Below are 23,095 nucleotides of genomic sequence, written 5' to 3'. Positions count from 1 at the left end.
ATGGATGACATGCGGCCAAGCCCATAACCCCAACCTTATCCCTGTGTGTACGACTGTGCCTCAGCCTGCAGAGCCATCAGGACGTCCCAAGTGACACAACACTCAAACTTATATGATTCATGGAATTACAAGCATCATAATCCAACATTTCTTTTTACTGTATATCACTCATTTCAGAATATGAATAATTTCAGTTATCCTAACCTCAGAAAGTATGTGTTCAACATGTGTGCCGAGCTACAAGTCAGTGATGAAGAGGCGGGACATGAAGCTGTAAAGGTTGACTGTGGTATGTTGGGTCAGGTGCCCTGTGGGAAGGATTTACGTGCTTGTTAGCTCTGTTGTTATGTACATGTGACCAGTCTGTCGGCACATGAGTGGTCACATGCAGCGCAGCTTGAACAATCTCACAAACATGAGACAACCTTCATGGTAAAACCACTGCCGCCGCCACAGGGAGGGTGACCGGACGCTGGGGGGGTGGATCCCAAAGCTTTTTCGCTCCTCCTCCCTCACTACCATTCGTCTCCTACCGGGAAATAACGTGGAGGAGCCAAGTGGAGGATTATTTGCTATACTCTAACATCAAAAATGGGCATCTGGTGGCCCCATCATAACTGAGGTAGCCCACAATAGGGCTGCGTCCTGTTTGTCTACAACTGTCCTCCCTCACTACCACTCGTCTCCTACCAGAAAGTAACTCGGAGGAGGCGAGGAAAGGAAAGGAGGAAAGTGAATGAGAGAAGGAGGAGAAGTGAACAGAATCCCTCTATCAACATAAAAGTGGCCCCATCCCAAACTCCTCCCAAAAGGAGGAGTGATTTTTAGAGCTTTGGGATGCTCCCATAGAAGGTTACCTGGGCGCAGGTGTGCCTCATTGCCCTGACGGGACACCCCCACCTCTCCATGTCCTGACCAATGCTCAGTCCCATCCTGCTTTCTGCAACTTCATATTAAACTAATTTTTTTTTAAAGATCATTTTTTTTGGCATTTCTGCTTTATTAGACAGTCATAGTGGAGGGAGACAGGAAAGGGGGCAGAGAGAGGGGATGACATGCAGCAAAGGGCCGCTTTTTATACTGTAATATACTTTTGAGTATAACATTTTAGACAAATATTGTATGAGTCTACAAAATAAGTCTCCTTCTGTGTTAGCAGAGTAATGTATACTGGTTTGACATTATTATTAAAATCTTGCTTCTCTGGTTTCTAGCTTTCACAAAGTTAGAGAGTGATAGTGATTACAGACGAGCCATGGGAATAATTTATGTAAATTCATAAATGTAATGTATCAATGGCATCCTGTTTTATTTGCCTGATTTACTTAAAGATGCTATGAGTGGGATGATTTTCTTTCTTCAGTATGTCACTATCAAATTTGCAAATCTAAAGCAAGAGAATTTTTTTTTTGCGTGGAAATTGCTACAATGCATTTATATTCACAGTTATGATACTTTATGTTTCTACAAAAAACAATTTTCTTTTTTTTTTCTTTTTCTTTAAACCATTTCAATCAACTCATTAGTTTGAATGCAGTCCAGTGCTCAACTGAGTGAAACTTTGGATTATTAAAGAGGAACAATGAGCGCCCACAGTCTCACAAAGCGAGCACGGGTGTAGCTTATTGCGTCGGTTGCTCTTAGCAAAGATTCTCAGAGCTACAGTACAGCCTGGGGTAGAGAGCAGGACACAGAGGAAAGGATGAGGAATAAAAGGATGCTATTGATTTGGCATCCAGACCCTCATCTTGTGACCCCCATGCACACATAGCTGTGAGGTCAGGCGTCAAAAACAGGCATGACTCGAGGTTCGCTCACGGTTCTCGCCCATCTCTCTCCCAGGAGCAGGAATCACATACAACGTATTCAGTCACACTGCAAAAAAAACCCCAACCTGTTTATTTTCCAATAATGCACTTACAAAATATCTATATTATCCTGCTTGAGGAATGTCTGTTACTTTGTATTCAGTTGAATTATTATTATGTATTAATTCTATCTTTTCCTTTTTTTGTTCTAGGTAATGTAGGTCAGGTGAGAAAGAAAATGTAACAAAAAGAGAGTAACAATATAAAAGAGATATAAGTGAGCACAACTGTTCAAGCAATACACTGCAGTAATCACAGTGTTACACAGGGGTTGCACTAATCAGCGCAACAGAAATTATAAAACTGCCTATCTGTTTGCCAAAGTGGGCGGTGCCAGTTTGCAGACTCCCCATGATGTCAGAGGTGAGAAGAAAGTTTATGGTAATTCAAGACCCAGGACTCTTTTAAAGAGAATGGGGACACATTTCTCAAGTCTCTCTGGGAGTTGAGTTGGGGTTTAGGACTGCGGGTGAGGACCAGGGCTCAGAAAGAGGACAGGCCCACTGCTACACAATGAGGACCGTGACACTGTTGACGCTTGTTCTGGCTTTTACATCTGCAACTGCAACAAGTGAGTACATCTCAATTATTAGATTACAAAGTCTAGTCAAGCACATGCCTGTATGTTTGTTTTCCTTTTGGACAAATTTTATCAATTACACTTTGGGTAATTTTCATCTAAGAACACAATTACAGGAAAATATTCTTAACTCTCCTTTATTCTGTGGTGCTAAAGCCTGAGTTTTAAGACACTTTGTACCTACAAAGTTTTGCCACAGGGTAAGCAACAGATTACTTTTGAGCACTGTGACTGATGTAAATCTCACACTTTACTGCCTCTCTTCAATCACAAGCGTGTGTGTGTGAATCCTTGACTTAGTACTTCTTTGTTTGGATTGTTGTTATCAAGTAATTGAACAGCAAATTAATTTATCTATAATTTTCCGCTTATTTTATGAGAACACAGCTCAGCACTGTGTAAAAGTGATGGATGATGATGTATAAAACCTTTGCATGCCAATTTATTTGCTGCTGAATATCAATTTGACCATATGCTCAAATATTTTCCGAGGTATGTAATTCAGAATTAAAGAAATATATTTTTTCTTTTTGCATGTGATGTTTGAATATCAATAGTCATGTTATTGTGATGTGATTTTGAGTTAAAACTTGAAGAAAATCCCCTAATGCAGTTCTCACACACTCACACACACATCACTAGCTGAGTAAAAGGCTGCCCCAATGTCTGAGATCCCTCATTCCTGCAGTTGGGATTACGGATGCTGTTGCTCAGCTGATAGTCACATGAAAAGGATTGAGGGGGATTGCAGGTCGTGTGACTCCCACTGCCTAGAACCCCAACACTCCTTTACTCCTCTTAGGACCAAAAACACAGACCTGCTCTCACTTCTATAAGTATCTTCATCATTATGTTTAGATAATTCATGTGTATTTCTACAGTCCCATACATCTTTACCTCTATTAAAAAAAAATTGGAACTCATGGTGTAGTTTGGGCAGAGTGAGATCACAAAGAAAACTAAAACCTATCTTGCAGCTGAGGAATGGGATTTTTAGGGACAGAACAGAAGAATTAAAAAAGTCACAATTTAGATATTCTTGTTTCATTGGAAACAAAGAATCACACTCTCACACATGATGTTGGATGTTTAGGATACTTACCGCAGGAGAATGAGCAGAACTGTATGATGTGTTTTTTTCCCCTGAAGGCTTCACAATGCTTTGTCTTTTCCAGAGCCTAAAACCCTGTTCACACGCTACCGCTCATGGAACTCACGGATGTATCCTGTGTGGAAAGATGGGGATGCAAGATTCAGAGACTGTTGGTTTGGTCAGTTTCACTATTCTCACTTCAGTAGGATCTGCTACCACGTCTCGTGACAGGCTGTCCAGAAATATCAAATTGTGTGCAACATTGTTTCCAGGTGGTGAAGTGACCTTTGATCTCAAAAACGATGCACCCACCCTGACCGGAGCCAAAGCGACCTTCAATATTGACCTTCGTTTCCCACCAAACCAAACGGTGCTCCCTGATGGGCAAGTGGTCTGGGCGCGTAACTGCACCATCAATGGTAAGATAACTTCTCCACTGACTCCTTTAATAGGCACTGTTATACCTTCTTATCATGCCACATGCCTGTTACTCCTGTTGATGTGTCTTCTATGGCCTTCTTGTTTTTCAGGAAAACAGTATCAAGAAGGTCAGGCTGTTTACTCTGACCGAGTTACTGACTGGACCGGAGTCTTCCCTGATGGCACACCATTCACCAGGGGGCAGAACAAGAAACCCCACTATGTGTTTGTGTGGAAGACATGGGGTAAAGAGTAAAGAGTAAAGTGTTTAGTCTGTTTGAAACCTAGGTTGCTCCTTAGCTGTATACTGTGGTAGTAACATTTCACTTGAGATAATATTAAATCAATTGTATATGAGCATAATACATTCAGGGTTAAATTTATCACTGAAAATTATTACAAAAATGGTCAGTGATCATTTTTATAATAGAAGATAAAAATAGACACCCAAATCTTCTAAAAGCAATAATTACTACATTATATCAAGACGTGAAGTCTCCATAGAGAATTAGGAAAGATGGTAAAGGGGACTGTGATAGCATCCAGGGGAATTTTCAGTGAGGCTAAAATTTAAGGTTAGGGTTAGGTTATCACCGACCTATTACATATTAACTTTTGTTCCATCTTGTTCTTTAGTCTTTGCTATATCAAAGCCGGTTAAGTGGTTGAAGCATCTGTGTTTGAAACTAACTTGACCACTGATAACTCAACTGTAGTTGAGTTTGCTTTTCGGTTATATGGTATGATTCTGGTTATATGGCACCAAAGGCATCACCATCATCACCCTATGAGCCAAAAAAGACTCTCTCTTTTCTTGGAATATATATAAAGACCCACTGATTAATAGAAATAACAACAAAACTTTAACAAAGTATCAGATGAAAACAAGACTGAAAAAGCACTACTTCTCTATCCAAGGGCGGTACTGGCAGGTGGCAGACGGGCCGTCCTCCTCACTCACTATTGGGACAGACAACGTCCCCCTCGGCTCTTACAACATGGAGGTTGTCATCTACCACTGCCGTGGCAAGGACAAGTTCATTCCTCTTGGCTATGCCTCCACAGTATTCGCCATCACAGGTGAGCTCATGGAATTTTTTTTTGATAAGAATATAATAAATATGAACACCACTACTATCAATCAAATAGAAATTTATCAGCTCTGACTTGACAAATATGAATTTTCAATATTTATGTCACTTTTACAACTCTGACGATAACATCTCCACATGTTGCTCTGCCATCAGACCAAGTCCCATTCACCATCTCACTCGCCCAAGTCAATGATGTCAACCAAGATGACCAGAGCTTCATCCAGAACCGAGCCATTGCTTTCAGTGTCAAGCTCCATGATCCCAGCCAATACCTCAGTGACTCAGATATCACCTTCAACTGGGACTTTGGTGACAACACCGGAACTCTGATCTCAAGAGAGCGCACTGTCACACACACATATCTCTCACTAGGGACCTACAAGCCCCAGGTGGTCCTGATGGCAAGCATCCCCAATGGCTGCGGAAACCCCACTGCTGGTGAGACATTAAATTAATGGACTAATTAATAACATTATTCTTTTTTTTTTTTGGCTTATATACTGTCTTATGTGATTGCTGAATTACTATGTACTGTATATGCAGTAGTTCTTAAAAAGACTGGAAATATGCTGAAGTTTTCTAACATTTTTCCTGCAGTTGTTCCTATAGATGCCTCTGCTGTTCCAGCAGTAGTTGTGATGGCCTCCACCCCCGCAGCTGCCCCAACAGCAAACCCACCAGCACCAACCCAGGAAGGGGATGCCATTGCTCTGGATGTGCCTGCTTCTGAGGCCGCTCCAGCTGACGACCTCTCACTGGCTGCCTCTGTGCAGCCTGCCGAAGCAGCCAGCGTAGCCACAAACACAGATGACGGAGAAGCAGTCATTGATGCAGCCGCAGAGGGGGTGGAGGTTGCCTCGGTTGCCCCTGCAGGAGTCGATGCAGCTGTTGTTCCTGTGGAACAAGACCCAACCACTGTCGACATCACAGCAAACACTGCTGCTCCCCCTGCAGAAGACACAGAGGCTGCAGCAGCGGACGTGGCCACTGCTGCCCCTGTCCCCCTTGCAACTGAAGAGCCAATAAATGCTGATGTAGCAGCTGCAGATGAAAACACAGTGGTTACAGATGCAGCTGAAGTAAATGTGCCAGTGGTTGACACTGTTGCTTCAGCCGCCCCTGTTGCAGAGGGTGATGAAACTGCAGTTGACCTGGTGGCCTCAGTAGCTCCAGCAGTCCCTGATGCTGCCACTGTTGCTCCTGCAGCAGAAGTAGCTGTAGAGCAAGAGACTGAGGTTGTGACTGCTGCTGCTGCTACAGAGGTTGTCCAGGCTGAAACAGTAGCCCCTGCTGATAATGTTATAGTTCCTGCTGCCACTGAGAGCACAGCTGTGGTAGAGGCGGCGGCAGCTGAACCTGCAGGTGATGCTGAGACTGAAATACTGGAAACAGAGAATGAGGCTCCAGCTACTACAGGTGAGTGATCATGCTGTGAACCTAGATAGTTCAAGAGATGACCATCGCAAGGAAAATATTTGTCAATTCATCCTGAAAGCATCAGGTCAACATGTCAATGTGTAATCAATTTTCTCTTCCTTTTGAAGTACAAGCTACAGTTAATGAGGAGGCTGTTCCAGCTGAAGGTGAGGTTGAAGCAGCAGTGGAAATCGAGGCAGAAACGGATCCAGCACAGGTTGCTCTTGTTGTGGCCAAGAGACAAGCCCCAGAGCTGACAGCTGACTGTATGGTCTTCCGTTACGGCTCCCTCGCCACCTCTGTAGATGTTATCCGTGAGTAAATAGAATTGTTATCATCACATTATGTCTACAATACATTGTACCTCTGTGAATACAGTTATGCTTTCATAATGGAAACAGCTATTGTAGTTTTAGTCATAATCACTCAAGCTGTCTCATCTCTTGAAATTACTATGCAGAGGGTATAGAGAGTGTGGAGATTGTACAGGTGACCAGTGTGGTGGCAATGACTACCGCCTTGGAGCAGAATGCTGTGGACCTCACCATTACCTGTCAAGGAAGGTGAGTATGTTTGACTACAGATGATCCAACAAGACACATTTATGAAATAACAACATTCAGAGTATATTACATAAGTGAAAATATTTGTATAATTCAAATGTATTTATGTTGTACAGGTCTAGGAAATTAACATATACAGTCATTATTATTCTCATTGTCACTATGTCTCTGCATCTTCCAACTATCCTTCATTCAGCCTGCCGAATGAGGTCTGCACTGTAATTTCGGATGCTGACTGTATCACACCTGTGGAAACAGTGTGTAGTGCAGCTACACCTTCTCCAGACTGTCAGATGATCCTTCGTCAGTTCTTCAACGACTCTGGAGTTTTCTGCATTAATGTCTCTTTGACCAATGATGTCAGTCTTGCTGTGGCAAGTGCTAGAGTCAGTGTGACAGTAGGTGAGTGAGAGAAAAGTTTTACTGGTCAGTAAAATGTCTTGATCTGTTGGCCACTCCTCTTCATAGTTTGTGTGCTTTATTTACAGGCTCCGATGCTTCCCCAGCTGGCACTGTAGCTACAGTCTTGGGTGTTTTTGTCCTTGCCTGTGTTGTTGGCAGTATTGCTTTAATGTACAGGTGAGTGCCAAGCTCATCTCAGTGTAAGCGGTAGAAATCACATATTCTATTTCCATTTTGTTGTGACTGACTTCAATCTCATTCGTATCCCTAAACAGGCGGTTCAAGCAGTACCAACCGCTAAGAGAAGACCATGGTAGCAACAGCGGAGGAAGCTCTACAATAACATCAGTGCCTTTGCTGTTGTGGAACTTGCTGAGCCGACAGTCACCAGGAGAGAGCCGCCCGCTGCTTCAGGGGAGGCTGGTGTGAATGTTACCATCAGCTCATGCAGCCAGCACATCGGCTTTACACACACAATACTGTAACTGTAAAAATATTGTAAGCCCCAATGTACTAAGAACCAACCACTCTAACCTATAGATTAACTGAAACAATCCCCTGTGTACATCAAGATATGTAAGAATGGAATGGATTAAAATGAATTAAAAATATTAAACAATTTCTGAGGGACCTGATATTTATTACCTCCGCCAAGGAGGTTATGTTTTCGGTGCTGTTTGTTTGTCTCTCTGTTAGCAGGATTACAGAAAAACTACTGGCCAGATTTTCCTGAAACTTCGTGGAAGGGTGTAGCATGGGCCAAGGAAGCGGATCCGGATCCGACTCACGATCCGGATCCGACTCATGAACAAGCAATAATAGCACGAACCTTGGCGGAGGTCTGCACTCTCCGAGTGCCCTTCTAGTTTTGACCTGCAGTAATTTCTATTCATTGGCACTGATGGTTTATATAAAATGTAGTAACTTATTCTCATATTTGTGGACTACCTGTACTAAGTCTGTGGAAAAATCAGTATTAACAGCTCAGTGTAACAAGCTTGCATTTTCAATTCCTTTCCAATGTAATTTGAATCACTAACATCACAGTACTTTTCCATGTTTAATACCCTAAAATGAATAAAATGGAACTTTATCACCAACTTGCATTTCCCTTTTTTTCCCTCTCTTCAATACCTGATAATTTGTCATGTGATATTCAGATGTTGTTTTCTTGGCCTACGATCAGTTCAAGATCCAGGTGAAACTGGAATCTATGGTTTCAATCTGGTAATCACAAACATCAGCAGAATTTTGAGAATTAGTGATTGTGATTGAGAATCCACAGAATTCATTTATTGCTGGACCAAAACTTCCTGATGAGATGATCCCCACACCAACATAGGTATAGGTGGTGCTTTGACCTCCATAAGTGAACTGATATTTTTTGTCCTGGGATCTTTTGAAATATCATAAGTGACGTTTTTGATCCACCAGGGACAGGCTTTGTTGTAGACCATCTGCAAAAAGCCGCATTTTTACTTTTCTGCTGTAAAGTGAGTCCTGGGGACTGGGATTTTTCAATTACTGTAGCTAATTTGTTTATGTACTGTACTTATTGAACAGGTCTGGGCTTAGACTGCAGCCTTGTCTGATCCCTGACCCTGTCTGAAGAATGCTGCTCTCTTGTGGCCATCTTAACACAGCATTTGCTCTCAGTGTACAATGCCTTTATAATATTGTACATTTGACTCCCCACTCCACTTTGAATAAGTTTAAGAAACAGTCCTTTATGCCAAATGGAATCAAAAGCTTTTTTTGAAATCGATAAGTTTGGGTTTGTAATTGTCATTCTGAAAGTTGAGGAGCACAAACCTTGGATGTTGAGCTGCTTATACATCTAAAAGAAGTAATCTCTATTGTCTTTCAGCTTTGTGTCATAATTTACAATGAAATTGTCTTATCTCTCATTTAGTTTAGTCACTGTGAGGGATAAAACTAGTTAAGCTAGTTATATCTTATATATAGGCTATAAGATAACCAGATGATAAAATACTAAATGATAAATATTTTAAATTAGGGTTAGTTTTGTAGATTTATCTTTTGTAGATTTTACCTTTCTACCCAATGTAATTTCTCACTGCCTAATGTAATTACTGTAAGTGTCCCAAATGGATGGAAAACTGCCTAAACACAGTGAGAAACAGACTGTACAGTAAGCAACATCATCAATACATACAAGTAAATGCATTTAGTTAAAGTTGCTCTGGTTTCTCACTTCCTCTACGATTTCATTTTTGCCAATATCATGTAGGCTGCTAACTCCAGTGACTCATTCCAGGCAAATATTTATTTTATTATGCACTGATAGAGCAATAAATGATCTTCATTTCCTCATGAAAGGTTACTTATTCAAGCAACAAAAGGTCTTCAAAACCTAACAATGGCAAACCTACTGATACTAGAATTAAGCTTTAGGCTAAAAGTTTTAAAATTATTAAATTTTTAGCCCAAAGCTAGTTGCATTTTAGCTAACTAAAGCTATTTTATGATTTTGTTCTTTTGTTTGTTGAGCCCCTGTATTTATTTACTTTAGTAAGAACACTTAAAATCACACATTCACACTAAGCCACACTATAGCTTCATTCATTCAGTGAGATAGACTGTACATCAAAATATCAAAACACCTCAATCAAGAAAGCTACGTAAGCTAGGTAATTTAGCTTACACAGATTTTTGTTACACAAACAACAAAAGTTGCCGTGTTTGACTACAGTGAAGCACAATATTATATATTTTAAAATATGTACAACTGTATCCTACATATTTGGATCCTCTGTCCACATGACCTGAGCAGGCATGTAGGGCAGAAGTGGTTTGGTTATCGGACAGACTAGCATTGTACCTGCCTGATATATGGAAAATATTAGCATCACACACTGTTCTCCATCCCATTAAAAAGATTTATGTTACTAAGATGTTACAAGCATGCGTTCATGCAGTGAGCTGATGAAGTGCTGCTGATGGTGACATGCACGTCACATGACTTACTGCAGTGCAGAGGAGAGGCTGATGTCACTGCAGCAAAATCTTTATTGGGAGAAGCCGAGGCCTTGCCCACCAGGCAGGAGCAGAGATGTGGAGGGGCTGGGAAGTAAAACATGGTTTGTGTTTATAAATCAAGGTCCTGAGTGAGAACTGTGCTTTTGTTGAGAAGGCTGTTGCATTATGTCTTTATGTCATCGAGGGCCCTGTGCAGCAAAATGTAAGGTATAATAGAAAGTATTGTAGAGGAAATGCACTGACATACCAGGCCAATTTATATTCAAAATATGAGGAAAGGAAATGCACTGACATACCAGGCCAATTTATATTCAAAATATGATATGTATACACTATTCCAAAACACCCAGTCTCTCTCTCTCTCTCTCTCTCTCTCTCTCTCTCTCTCTCTCTCTCTCTCTCTCTCTCTCTCTCTCTCTCTCTCTCTCTCTCTCAAATTCTAATTCTAATTCAAATTTTCTTTATTGGCATGACAGAAAGGATCTATGTTGCCAAAGCATTTGCAAAGGATAAAGTCAAATAAATAATGGATAATAGACAAACAATTCTACAGATTCTACACATATCAACAATAGCATGTAAAAGCATAGTGGCATAAAAGTAATTCAATACATTCAATATAATTGAAGTCAGTGTATAACAATACAGGACACTGGGAGTGATGGGGGAGCATTTCTGACAAAATTTACAAAATCATTTTCAATATTTACATTTTCTCCTGTATTTGGTGGCATTTAGATACAAACTTTGCAGCAAGATTGGTTTCCTCTCTCTCTCTCTCTCTCTCTCTCTCTCTCTCTCACACACATACTTACACGTACGCCCACACACACATACACACTCACGCCCACACACACATACACACTCACAGGGAAAACCCAGCTTTCCACATTAATATCCATCAAATACACTCATGCTACAGTGCTGTGCTCAATTGCATTGATCACCAAACACATCAGTTCATCATCCTTGTCCATTACCGCAACATCTCTCTAGGTCATTTGCAGTCGTGTGGAGCTGCTCCTCAGCATGCCGCTTCACCCCTGCCAAGTGCTGTGCAGCCATCTCACTTCTCTGCAGCCATGCAGCTTGGCCTCCACAACCCTCTCGGGCCTCGCCATCCCTCCAGGGTTGCAGCATTGCTTCGTCCAAGTCAAAACAAACCACCACTGCTGACTGGACTGTTGCCAAGTTCCAAACAAAAGGTTGGAGACATGTTAGCTTCTCTCAGTCAGACTTTTCCAACTCTTCACTCTAGCAAGGGTGACACCGCCTGGGCCCCATGCTCATGCAGTTTATTAATATTATCATAGATTGAAATGTTATTTGGAATTTGTTTGCAGTTAACTTTAAAAACCTTCCCTGGCCTGATGCCAGCTGGTTCAGGGAATCAGATTGTCAGAGTGCTGGTTGAACTAAAGCTTTCCAGCCCAAATACTATGAATGGAGACAAATACTTCATGGGCATTTCTAAACTAAACAAATAAATAAAACCAAACATACATTTTCAGACATTCCAAACCTGCACAGAAACTGCATAAGCTGTGTGAGAATCTGGATGAGTGTGAAGACAATGCTGTTACATTATAATATCAGGGTTGAATGTTATTCTTAAAATGACCATCTTCATTAGCCTAGAGTTTTAACTTTATTTTGAAGACAATGAAAATTGAATTGAGAGTGAATTTCAAAGCCATTTTATTTGAGCTATTGTTTATAGTATATATCTGTTTATGTTTAAAGGGGAATTACCAAGTTGGTAGTGCATTAATTTAAAATGGTTATAAATTATGTCAGAAGCGTCCAGTTATACTGCATGTTAAATTAATTTCTAACCATCCTCCACCCAATCAGAATTTAGGTTTCCCAGGACAAGGTATTCTGTCACTATCATATTTTCACTTTCTATGAGTGTACAATGTCCTATTATTATTATAGTACTATGTCCTGTTGGACCAGAACTTAGCTTTATAGCACTGCCTCGTAGCACCTATGTCCTGTTGGACCAGAACTTAGCTTTATAGCACTTACTCTCGTTGTTCTCTCCTAACTAGAACCTTGCTTGTGTTGTATGAAAATCTCATGTGTAAGTCGCTTTGAATAAAAGCGTCTGCCAAATGTGAAATTGTAATTGTAATTGTAAATTGTACAAATTATAAGTCAGTCAGTTTTACAGTAAATGTGAAACATCCAAGCCCTCAGTTCCCTTTATAAAGATTGTAGTTACAACAAGACAGTGCTAACAGAGCCATTTTGTGTTGCAGTATTTATTCAGTTTTAGCTTGGCTCATGAAAGTTTTCTAATGTCAGCTGGCTAGCAGGTGGTCAGTATGGATTGTCTATTACATAAGTAACATTATAACACACTCCTGCAAAGGAAGTTACTTGCAGGAGTTAAGTGAACAAGTCTTAAATGTCCTTACAATAAAGGCTGATAAAAACAGCTGTCCTAAAAAAATAACTGCCAAAGCTTTGTTGATATAAATATCCATGCTCTCAACATCAATGGCAGCTATGAATTTCTTTTCCTGCAAATATTTTATAATATATTTGTTGTACACACAAAATAAGTGTTGGGAATGCCAACAACTGGAGGTGCAAAGCCTCTAATATATTTGCTACAAAACAACAGCACACTTGAAAAAACTCTTGCTCTAATGTGGGCAAGCCAATTAATGTGAATAAACAGTAATGTAATGTACCAGCCCTCCTCCCTTCGGGCGCAAAGCTTACCTGAAATCTGGTATGCGACAGATTGTAACACATGAATTACAGTAATTGATGGTTGGGGTTTTCCCATGTTTTATTCCAACTGATCTGGGTGTCAGAAATATTGTCTTTCTGACAAATAATGTAAAAAAATCAGTTGAGTTAATGGTGCACTGTAGAATACCATCCATTTTGTTTAATGTTTACAACCTAAAGCTGCACTAGGCCGCTTTGCACGTTGGCGGCCCCAAGTGACAGCAGTGGTAACTGTTTGGATTTTTGAAAGTTTACAGGACTTCATTATCCAGAAATTATGCAACATGAAATAGAAAACTGTGCTCTCTTCAGACCTAAATTTCTTTTTCTTACCGTATAGTGGCTGGTGGGGGTGGAGATGGTGAAGAAATCTTTTGGCAGCAGGTTCAGCCATTGTTGGTGAGTCCAGCTTTCCCCGGTCCCTGCTGTTTATAAGGTTCGATTTTCTGCCAGTAATCATATGCGACCAGACTTTTTTCTGGGCAAATAGGGTGGATCAACAGTGTCTCAATAAGGGGGCATGAGGCACTCTTCTAAAGCTTTAAGACACCACTTGAGATATTAAATGGCAGTTGTTTAGATTTGCAGCATGTCACATGTACTATGAGTTAGGAAAGTGTAAGTAAATGCCGGATCAGGAGAGGAAATTCTAGCTCATGGTTCTGCTGCAGAAGCAAGATTGAATTTATGGCCCCTTAGGGAATTCCCAATGAACCAAAAGGATCAATGGCTAATGGTAACGTCGAGCTGATGGTTAGTGTTACTCAGTCCAGTCTGCTGCAAAATCATTAATGTATTAATGTGTATTAAATAAATGTGTGTGTGTGTGTGTGTGTGTATGTGCATATGTGTGTGTTTGTATGTCTTTGTGTGTGTATGTGCGCTTGCATATATGCCCTTATTAAAGTGTGGTGATGCAGATAGCCTTAACACTCAGGACATATGAAACCTTCAGTGGCCATATGAGGGGGTTGGGATATAGGTTCTCTACTGGGAAATATAATTGAACCAGTGAGATGGGCTCTAGCAGCAGAGAAGGAGGGGGGAGAGAGAGAGTGAGTTATTGACCATAAGGCAGGTTGATTAGATTACAGAGCTCAGCCTCACACAGGACGTTTATTACAGAGAAAGCCAGACATCGGCAGTAGCTGCAAGAGCTGTAGTCATGCAGACTTCAAAAGAGGAACACAAAATGTGTGTGAGAGTGACAGAGAGAGACAAATAGAGAGAGAGAGAGAGAGAGAGAGAGAGAGAGAGAGAGAGAGAGAGAGAGAGAGAGAGAGAGAGAGAGAGAGAGAGAGAGATCTATATATTTTTTTATTATGGTGTGGTCCAGATGTCCCCTCAGGAATAGAAAACCCAGAGTTCATTTTCATTAGAAAAAGGGCTGAGAGGTTTAGAGGTTTGTTGCACATGGTGGTGAGGTTTAAGGCAGAGATGTCAATAGAATGTCAGTAGAATCTTCTCACAAGTTATCACCACAAGTGTGTGTGTGTGTGTGTGTGTGTGTGTGTGTGTGTGTGTGTGTGTTTGAAAGTAAGTGACATTTTGTAAAAAATATAAATGAAAATAACGAAAGATGTCATATTTGACTGGATGTATCAATGGATTTAAGAGAGTGTTAAAGATTGGCTTCAAGGTTCAAAGAGTCCGTCCTGACACAAAGGGAAGAGAGAGGGCCACACCCAGTCTACACTGAGCATGCTCAGCACTGTCTCAACATTTTACTACACTGGCACCCTGTCTGCAGACCTCAATTAAAATGACTGCGGAAAACCGTGCACACACACACAAACACGCAAACATACATACACAGAAATTGTGAAATCATGATGTTCACAAGGAGAAACACCAAACATTCAATGCCAACCTGTGAACTTTTTTTTAAATGCCCCCATCACCACAGACAGACAGACAAACAGACAGACACACACACAAGGTGCCATCTCACAGACTATATAAGACCATTTCAAACTAATACGTTGCACCAAAAAACTACGAAATATTAAAGTTTTTAAGCGCTGAATAGTGTTTCATTTTTGTAGTTACATGCTTGTTAAGTCATTGTATTGCACTCTTAATGCTTAAAGCTTGCATCAATAGTTGATTCAGCAATTTCATACTTTTGCACAATCAATAGGCCTACAGCAGATGTCATGATGGGTAACTTTAAAGACGCCAGTTCTCATGCTTTTTTTTTTTTTTATCAATAAAGCCATTAGGATTCACTCATCTCTAAAGGAACTTCAATAACAGCACTACTGAAGCTCTCACAGCAGAGTCTTGTTTGTCCCTGGCAAGAGAAACTTCAATTGACGTCCAATATAAAGGTCTTATATGGGGAATATTACTGCAATAAGTCACATTCAGGAAATTCAGGAAATTTTGGCAACATCTTCTCAATATCTTCTCTGGTTTGTAAGATATTGTAATTAATAATAAAATAATAAAAACAATAAATAATTAAAACAAAAAAGCCATGTCCCCTGTAACCCAAGTTCAGAGTCCATGACACTTTCTGGTACATTACCCACACCCCAAACTCAAAAATGGTTGAACAGAAATACCCATAGAGTTATTAGACAACTGGTACTCAAACACAGATAATGGAGATACTGTAGTGCACAATGTTTCTAAGGGATAGAATAACTGCACAGTCATGGCTCTGCCCCAGGCTCCCCAAATATCAATAAAGTATTCCATTACTGTGAAAGGAGAGAGAGGGAGGGAGAGAGAGAGAGAGAGAGAGAAAGAGAAAGAGAAAGACAGACAGACAGACAGACAGACAGAGGGAGAGAGGGAGAGAGGGAGAGAGGGGGGTGTGGGGTGGGACTTGTGTGGGGTGGGAGTAGAGGGGTGAAAGAATCAAATTAATTTAGCCATGTGATTACATTTAGGCTTTAATTGCACTTTCTCTTATAGAGACAGAGGTGCAAGAATCCTTGACATACATTTAATCATAGTATAAAGAACATGAAAACTACAAGCAAAAACAGAGACATGAAAAGTATATGAAGAGGTAACAGTGAAGACTTAGGAAAAGACTTAGATTTAGGCCAGATAAGCAAGCAATGATGCACAGTGTCAAAGAGAGCATAAATCAAGGTGAGGAGGAGGGTGGTGTGAGTTCAACAATGGACACATCTTTAGTTATTGAAGCAACAATGAGGAAGTGAGTCTGGCCTCTTGCCATGTGCTATAAGGGAGGAACTGGTGAGACAGAGAGTGCAAGACAGAGAGCCAGTGGAAGCACAGAAAGGCAGGGTCTCTCTCTGAAGGATAGGGAGTGGCCTAATCTTGTATGCTGAAGAGTGATTGAAAAAGGAAGGGCTCTGTGGGTGGGGTACGGGGAGGGGTGGGAGAGAAAGGCGTGAGGAGGATGGGATGTCCAGCTCGAGCGCATAAAACCCCGGCGCTCTCCAGTCGGACGTCCTGTTGCTTCACGCTCCAACTCCAAGCCCTCAGCTCTCCAACCTCCAGCCTCCTGTGAGAGAACAGGGACAGACACAGAGAACAAAAAGGCAGAGAAGGAAAAGGCAAAGAAGAACCATGAGCCACACTTCAGTCCGCACCTCCACTTCCTACCGCCGCACCTTTGGAAGCCCACACTCCATCTCCATGTCCTCTTATGCCCCTGTGTCCTCCCGCATGCCCCACTCCGGGGGGCGTTATATGAGTTCCATGTCCCCTGTGGCGGCCACCCGCTCCACCACCTACCATCAGCAGCGTTCACGGTCCGCCCCCCAGCCTCCCCGCCTCTCCTACGACAAGGTGGACTTCTCTCTGGCCGAAGCCATCAACCAGGAGTTCCTGACCACCCGCAGCAATGAGAAGGCCGAGCTGCAGGAGCTGAACGACCGCTTCGCCAGCTTCATCGAGAAGGTGCGCTACCTGGAGCAGCAGAATGGCGCCCTGCAGCAGGAGCTCAACCAGTTCAAGGGCCAGCAGCAGCACGGCCAGCCCAACCGCGCCTCTGAGCTCTTCCAGGACGAGCTGAGGGAGCTGAGGCGCCAGCTGGACGCTGTGGGCAAGGAGAGGGACCAGTACCAAGTGGAGAGGGACAACCTGGCTGAGGACGTGGCCACGCTCAAGCAGAGGTAGGTGGCAACATGATGAGAAGAGAGAGAAAAGTGTAGGGTGTGGATACTGTAAAAACATATCTATCTACACAAACACACATATCTATAGATAGATGGATAGATGGATAGATGGATAGATACTGGATTTGTGCATGTATGACATTGTAAGGTATTTTGGGACAGAGGGGTGGAGGCCAGGTCCATTGGGAAGGTACACATTGGGTTTGTTTACAACCGTTTCAGAGGAGCTGGTGAGTTTCCCCCCTCTTGGTTTACACAGTATCATGATGTGGGTTTGTTGCTCATGTAAGTTGAGGAGGGGAAACGGCTGTGGGTGTGGGCAGGCGGTGCTTGTCACATTACCACCAATGCCGCCATCACATCCTCCACCGACACAACTACACTACACTGTGTTGATTGTTCACTTTTAATGCATCGATAAGGTAGAGAGTGCTTGGGTGTGTGTGCCACTGGAGTCCAACAGCAGTGGTGGGGTAGGGCGTGGCTCACAGGCAGGGTGGACACCACACAGCTGCAGCACACCGCTGGACGCCCAGCACTGCATTGTCTTCATGCGTCTGTGTTGAATGTCTCATCTGTAGACAGTGGTTCAACATGACACTAGATAAAGCACCTTAGCACATGACAACAAAGTGCTATGAATAACACTGCTTCTAAACCAACACATAATGCTTGATGTTGAATTGCATCTTGACATATTTGGTACTAAAATTGCTTTCCTAAATTTTCCTACAAATCCCCCCCCAAAAAATGTGTAGACTTTCACAAACACACACACAATTATGTATGCAAACATTCTCCATGTTATTGAGGGAAATGACAAGGCAGGAGGATGGATGGACCAGACTCAGGGTGGGGCCGGACGAGGAGAGGGGAGGGGATAGAGAGAGGAGGGGAAAGAGGAAAAGGGACAAGAGACAGAGAGGTAGGATGTCAGGCGTGGTGAGAATAGCATCAGGAAAAATCAATGTGACTCAATGACTCCATTAGGTGGGTTTTCAGTGTCCCTCGGTGCTGATGGGCCGGTGCCAGAGACCCCATTAGGAAACGAGGACCCCTGTAACGCTACATGAATTAAAAATGAGGGAGCAGGCCCCACTATGTGATGCATTCCCACTAATCTACTTTATGTCCAGCTTGTGCATGACTGCTCTCTGAGAGGACAGAATCCAGTTGGGTTCAAGAGCACATCCACACATCGACCACACAGACACACAGTTATTACCGGTTTGTACAGAATGAGCATCCTGCATTGTGCAGTGACATAACATGTGATGACTCATCACAGTGACTCATGAATCGTAACTGCTTTTGCGAGCCAATGCTAATAATATCAATATCAGTATGAATTAATACCATATTTGTTAAGTTTTGAAAGCTGAAATAAGAATAATATTTATGTGTTAGGAGCCTCATGCATGGGCAGTAAATGGTATTTTCCCATTATAATCCTATAGGGGACAGTCAGTTGGTGAAGACATATTCCACGTACTGCTGTAACATGCAGATTCAAGATTATTACTTTTGTTGCATGTCAACCCCTCTATGCAACGTCTTTTTTGTCCCTCTGTTATACACAAAAAATCTTTAATGGAAAGATGGAGAGTGTGTGTAGATGACCTTATTGAACTGTGGAGACTACATTAGCTGAAAGGAGCAGCTGCTGATCACACTGGGAACACTCACAAATCCTTTTACAGGGCAGTGAATTAACAAATTGATCCAGCAGCTTTCTGCCAGCTGATGCCTTGTCTCGGAAAAGCCCTGATGCAACCTCAGACAGGGAGGGGTTGTTGGACAAATTCCACTGTCTCTTCCCTCCCCCTCTGCAAAGAAGAGATTGAAAGAGATCTCTAAAGTGAAAATGTGATTTTTAACATTTTCTCTATCTCTCTCTTTTTCTATTTTTTCTAATCAAAGGCTGGATGAGGAAGCCCACAAGAGGGCAGAAGCTGAGAATAACTTGGTTATCTTCCGCAAGGTAAACACTCAGCTCATTCAACCATGAGTACCATAATTGTTACAATGTCCTCAGGCTCAGGTATCAGATCACAATCAACAGCTTTTTACCCTCTCATTCACTTCCATAACAGCGTCATCCTGCGGTGACCAGTAATATGACAGAGCAAACTGATTCGTTTCTCTCTTCTTCTGCAGAAAAAGCTTCTTTCTTTGTCTAAGGCTGGACTTCATCTATGCCTGTGAAACAATAACATATCAGATTTAATCTTAGTTGTTATTAATTGACTTAACTTATATATTTGTTTGTTTTGTTTTTAATGTGTTTTTAATTATATACAAAAAGTTTGAATACACAATCTTGAATTTCAAATTTCAAATATATCCACATAGAAAGCTTTTTGGAGGCCTCTTAACTTGTTATAACTCACTATTTGGGTTAGGGTTAGGGTTAGGGTTAGTGACTCTTTGAGTGAGACTATTAAACTATTTGTAACCACTGGAGGAAACATGTAAACACACCTTTTACAGCCTCAGAATACATGTAAAACAAATACTGTCAGTTGTTACAGCAAAAGCTCAGACAATAAATTCCAGCTTGATTACATTTTTAATTTAATAAATCATAATATGAACAAAGCTGTTGGGAGGGTGACAGTGTTTCAACAAAGGATGACATATTGCAATTATAACGTTGGTCTTTAAGGTCTGACTGTTCATTTGTAAGCATAAGCTAAATGACAAATAGTGATAAATTATTGGATGAAATTATAAACAGAGTTTATCTCTTATAATAACTAGGATGTGGATGATGCCACATTGTCCCGCTTGGAACTGGAAAGGAAGATCGAGTCTCTGATGGATGAGATTGAATTCCTTAAGAAGCTCCATGATGAGGTAAGTGCTGCTTCCTCTGCACTTTATCTCTAGAAGCTCCACATGTAAAACAGACAGAAGAAAGTTTGGTTTTATTCCAGAAGCCATAAGACTTTTGAACAGTAAATGTAAAAGGAATGGTTGTCTCACACAGCATATAGACTGATAAATGCATTTTTTTTTTAATATCTATCTTTTGTTGTTTATGAACTTGCTGTCTTGATTTGCCCCTTAAGGAATTAATAAATATTTTGATTGATTGATTGACTTTATTTATGAATTGTATTAATTATTCAAAAATCACTTCTCACAATGTCTTATACAGAGACCTAGTGCAGGGTAACATTTAACATAAACTCTGGTTTATCACACACTCATAACACTTGAATAAATGCAACGTGTTACCAATTACCTTTAACAGAATTGTGTATTGCTAAATATAGCTACCAGACGGGTGATGTACATTGAAAATATGATTCTTGGTAAGGTTTTGATTTGAGTGTGTGTGGTGTTTCTCGTATTGGCCATCATGATTTTGCCATTTATATGTGTGTGTGTGTGTGTGTGCGCGCACCTGCTGGTATGATCAGGAGATCCAGGATGTGCAAGTGAGTGTCCAGACCCAGCAGCTGAAGATGGAGGTGGACAGCAGCTCCAGGCCTGATCTCACCGCTGCTCTGAGGGACATCAGGGCCCAGTATGAGACCATCGCCTCTAAGAACATGCAGGAGTCTGAAGAATGGTACAAGTCCAAGGTAGACAGACACACATGCATAAATACATAGATACATACATACAGACAGACAGACAGACAGACACATACAAACACCTGTGTTTCTGTTTCTTCCTGCAGTTTACTGATCTGACTGAGTCTGCAAAGCGCAACACTGATGCTCTAAGGCAGGCCAAGCAGGAAGCCAATGAGTCCAGGAGGCAGATTCAGTCTCTCAGCTGTGAGGTCGATGCACTGAAAAACACGGTGAGGCCTAACACCTGTCATTTTACTATACTTTGCTATACCCCACTGTACACTTGTATTAGTATCCTCAATGGTTCTTATCAAATACCCCTATAAGAAAGAAATTTTGCTTCACATCCACCCCTGCTGACGTTGTTGTGCCTCTGTGTTTTTCAGAACGAAGCTCTGCTGAGGCAGATGCGTGAAATGGAGGACCAGTTTGGCAATGAGATTGGTAACTACCAGGACAATGTAGCCAGACTGGAGGACGAGATCCGCCACCTGAAGGATGAGATGGCGCGCCACCTTCGGGAGTACCAGGACCTCCTCAACGTTAAAATGGCTCTGGACATTGAGATTGCCACTTACCGTAAACTGCTGGAGGGGGAGGAGAGCAGGTGAGGGAGGGAATGTCAAGTGGAGTTTTTCCGTAATTTTTGGTGCCGTTGCATGTCATGTAGTGTCAATTTAGGTTTTTCTTTCCTTTAACTTGGGCTGGAGGGTGGATAGGGTGGTACAGTGGATCAGTGGGTGTCACCTCACAGGAAGGACCTGGTTTTCTGTGTGGACTTTGCAATTTTCTCCCGTCTTTGTGTGGGTTTTCTCTGGGTGCTTCCACATTTAAAACATGCAAGTCAGGTGGATTGGAGACTCTAAATTGCTCATAGGTGTACTGTGTTAGTTCTCCCTGTCTTCCACCCAGTCCAGCCCCCTGTGACCCTGAAGAGGAGCCAATTTCAATTTTTATTTTTTTTTCTACTTGGACTAAAACTGTCCATTGTTTATGATAGTAAGATTGATGAATCCAGTGCCAATGGAATCCATTCAAAAGGCATTGTGTGATTTAAAAGTGCTTGGGCTCAATCAGAGTAGACCTGCTTTGTGTTATTACAAAGTTTTCATCTGTCAGCTGCAAAATTTTTCTGTTATGTTTATTGTAATGTTTTTCATGGTCTAGTTGCTAGACTTTAATCTATGTAAATTAAGAACCTTGGCGAAATCTAATGTGCCAAGCAATCTAGCCCTAATAAGTAAAGCACATACACACTTTTCATAACAGGTTGCTATTAAATAACACCCAAATGTTATATTCTTCTTTAGGATTACTGTTCCCATCCTAAATATTGGCATGAGCAATCACCTTGGTGATAGAGGTAAGATATAGCTCTCTTTTTTCAGCATCAGATATAAGAGAAAGATGACAATCAAAAGCCTTTAATTTATATACTTTATTACCATTCTATAACAATTGGTGATGTGATTGATGAGTGAGGATTCAGCAATCATAGTGAATCATCAAAAGGTGATTCAGCAATTCAAAAATTATGATTTATGAAACACAAATGTATTTGAATGTAACAATCTCAGCAGGGCTTTAATCTGACTTTACCTTCCTTCACAGATTATGAACAGACTCCAGACAGCCTGAGCAAGAGGACTGTCGTCATCAAGACAGTTGAGACTCGTGATGGAGAGGTAAATTGATGTAGACACTGTGCGGACAATAGTGACATGACAGAAGCACAATAACTAGGAGGAATAAATATATATAGTATATTCAGAGTTGAAAATGATTTGACTGTGTTTCCTTTCCATCAGGTGGTCAAGGAGTCCAGGAGGGAGAAGGAGAGGGAGTCAGGCCGGAGTGAGAGGACTGACATGGACGACAAGGATGAATAGTTAAAAACGACTTAGATGATGTAAAGGTCCTTGCCAAGAATGAAAAAGAAAAAGATTAAATAAAAAAGACAAAAACTAGAAGACAATAAATTCAAATCTATATAGTCCTCATTTTCGCTAGTTATTTGTATCATTGTCTAGCAGAGAGTCTGTCAGTTTAGGTGCCGTGTTAAAAGAATCCCTTTAGACAGTGTCACTTTGGTGCTATTTAAAACCAATTGTTGCTGATGAAACTAGTAAACTAATCTCTAGGGCTGAGCAAATCCATTTTATTAACATACCACTTGAGGCCTTGATTTACAGTGCAATCCCTTGAATCCTTAGATGACCACATTTTTGTA

The 23,095-nt window shown here is 41.4% G+C and overlaps 2 protein-coding genes across 2 annotated transcripts; both read left to right on the top strand.

Moving 5' to 3' along the window:
• The first annotated feature begins 2,381 nt into the window (after nt 1-2,381).
• pmela (premelanosome protein a) lies at nt 2,382-8,070 on the top strand. Its single transcript, XM_071543212.1, has 12 exons — nt 2,382-2,439; nt 3,624-3,719; nt 3,814-3,960; nt 4,072-4,206; nt 4,880-5,041; nt 5,209-5,493; nt 5,653-6,471; nt 6,600-6,785; nt 6,932-7,034; nt 7,231-7,436; nt 7,523-7,613; nt 7,712-8,070. Exons 1-12 carry the CDS (start codon nt 2,382-2,384, stop codon nt 7,863-7,865), a joined length of 2,442 nt encoding a protein of 813 aa, XP_071399313.1. The 3' UTR covers nt 7,866-8,070.
• An 8,660-nt stretch (nt 8,071-16,730) lies between these two features.
• prph (peripherin) lies at nt 16,731-22,760 on the top strand. The gene is made up of 9 exons (XM_071543258.1): nt 16,731-17,278; nt 19,202-19,262; nt 20,042-20,137; nt 20,707-20,871; nt 20,970-21,095; nt 21,252-21,472; nt 22,176-22,228; nt 22,477-22,550; nt 22,674-22,760. The coding sequence occupies exons 1-9, from the start codon at nt 16,731-16,733 to the stop codon at nt 22,752-22,754; spliced, it is 1,425 nt and encodes a 474-aa protein (XP_071399359.1). The 3' UTR covers nt 22,755-22,760.
• The last annotated feature ends 335 nt before the right edge of the window (nt 22,761-23,095 follow it).

This window comes from Centroberyx affinis, unplaced genomic scaffold, assembly GCF_046629955.1.
Source record: "Centroberyx affinis isolate AG114_WGS23_722 - 3 ecotype Tasmania unplaced genomic scaffold, CSIRO-AGI_Caff_v1 ptg000235l_1, whole genome shotgun sequence".
NCBI lineage: Eukaryota > Metazoa > Chordata > Actinopteri > Beryciformes > Berycidae > Centroberyx > Centroberyx affinis.
This window is presented reverse-complemented; position numbering and strand designations above follow the sequence as displayed.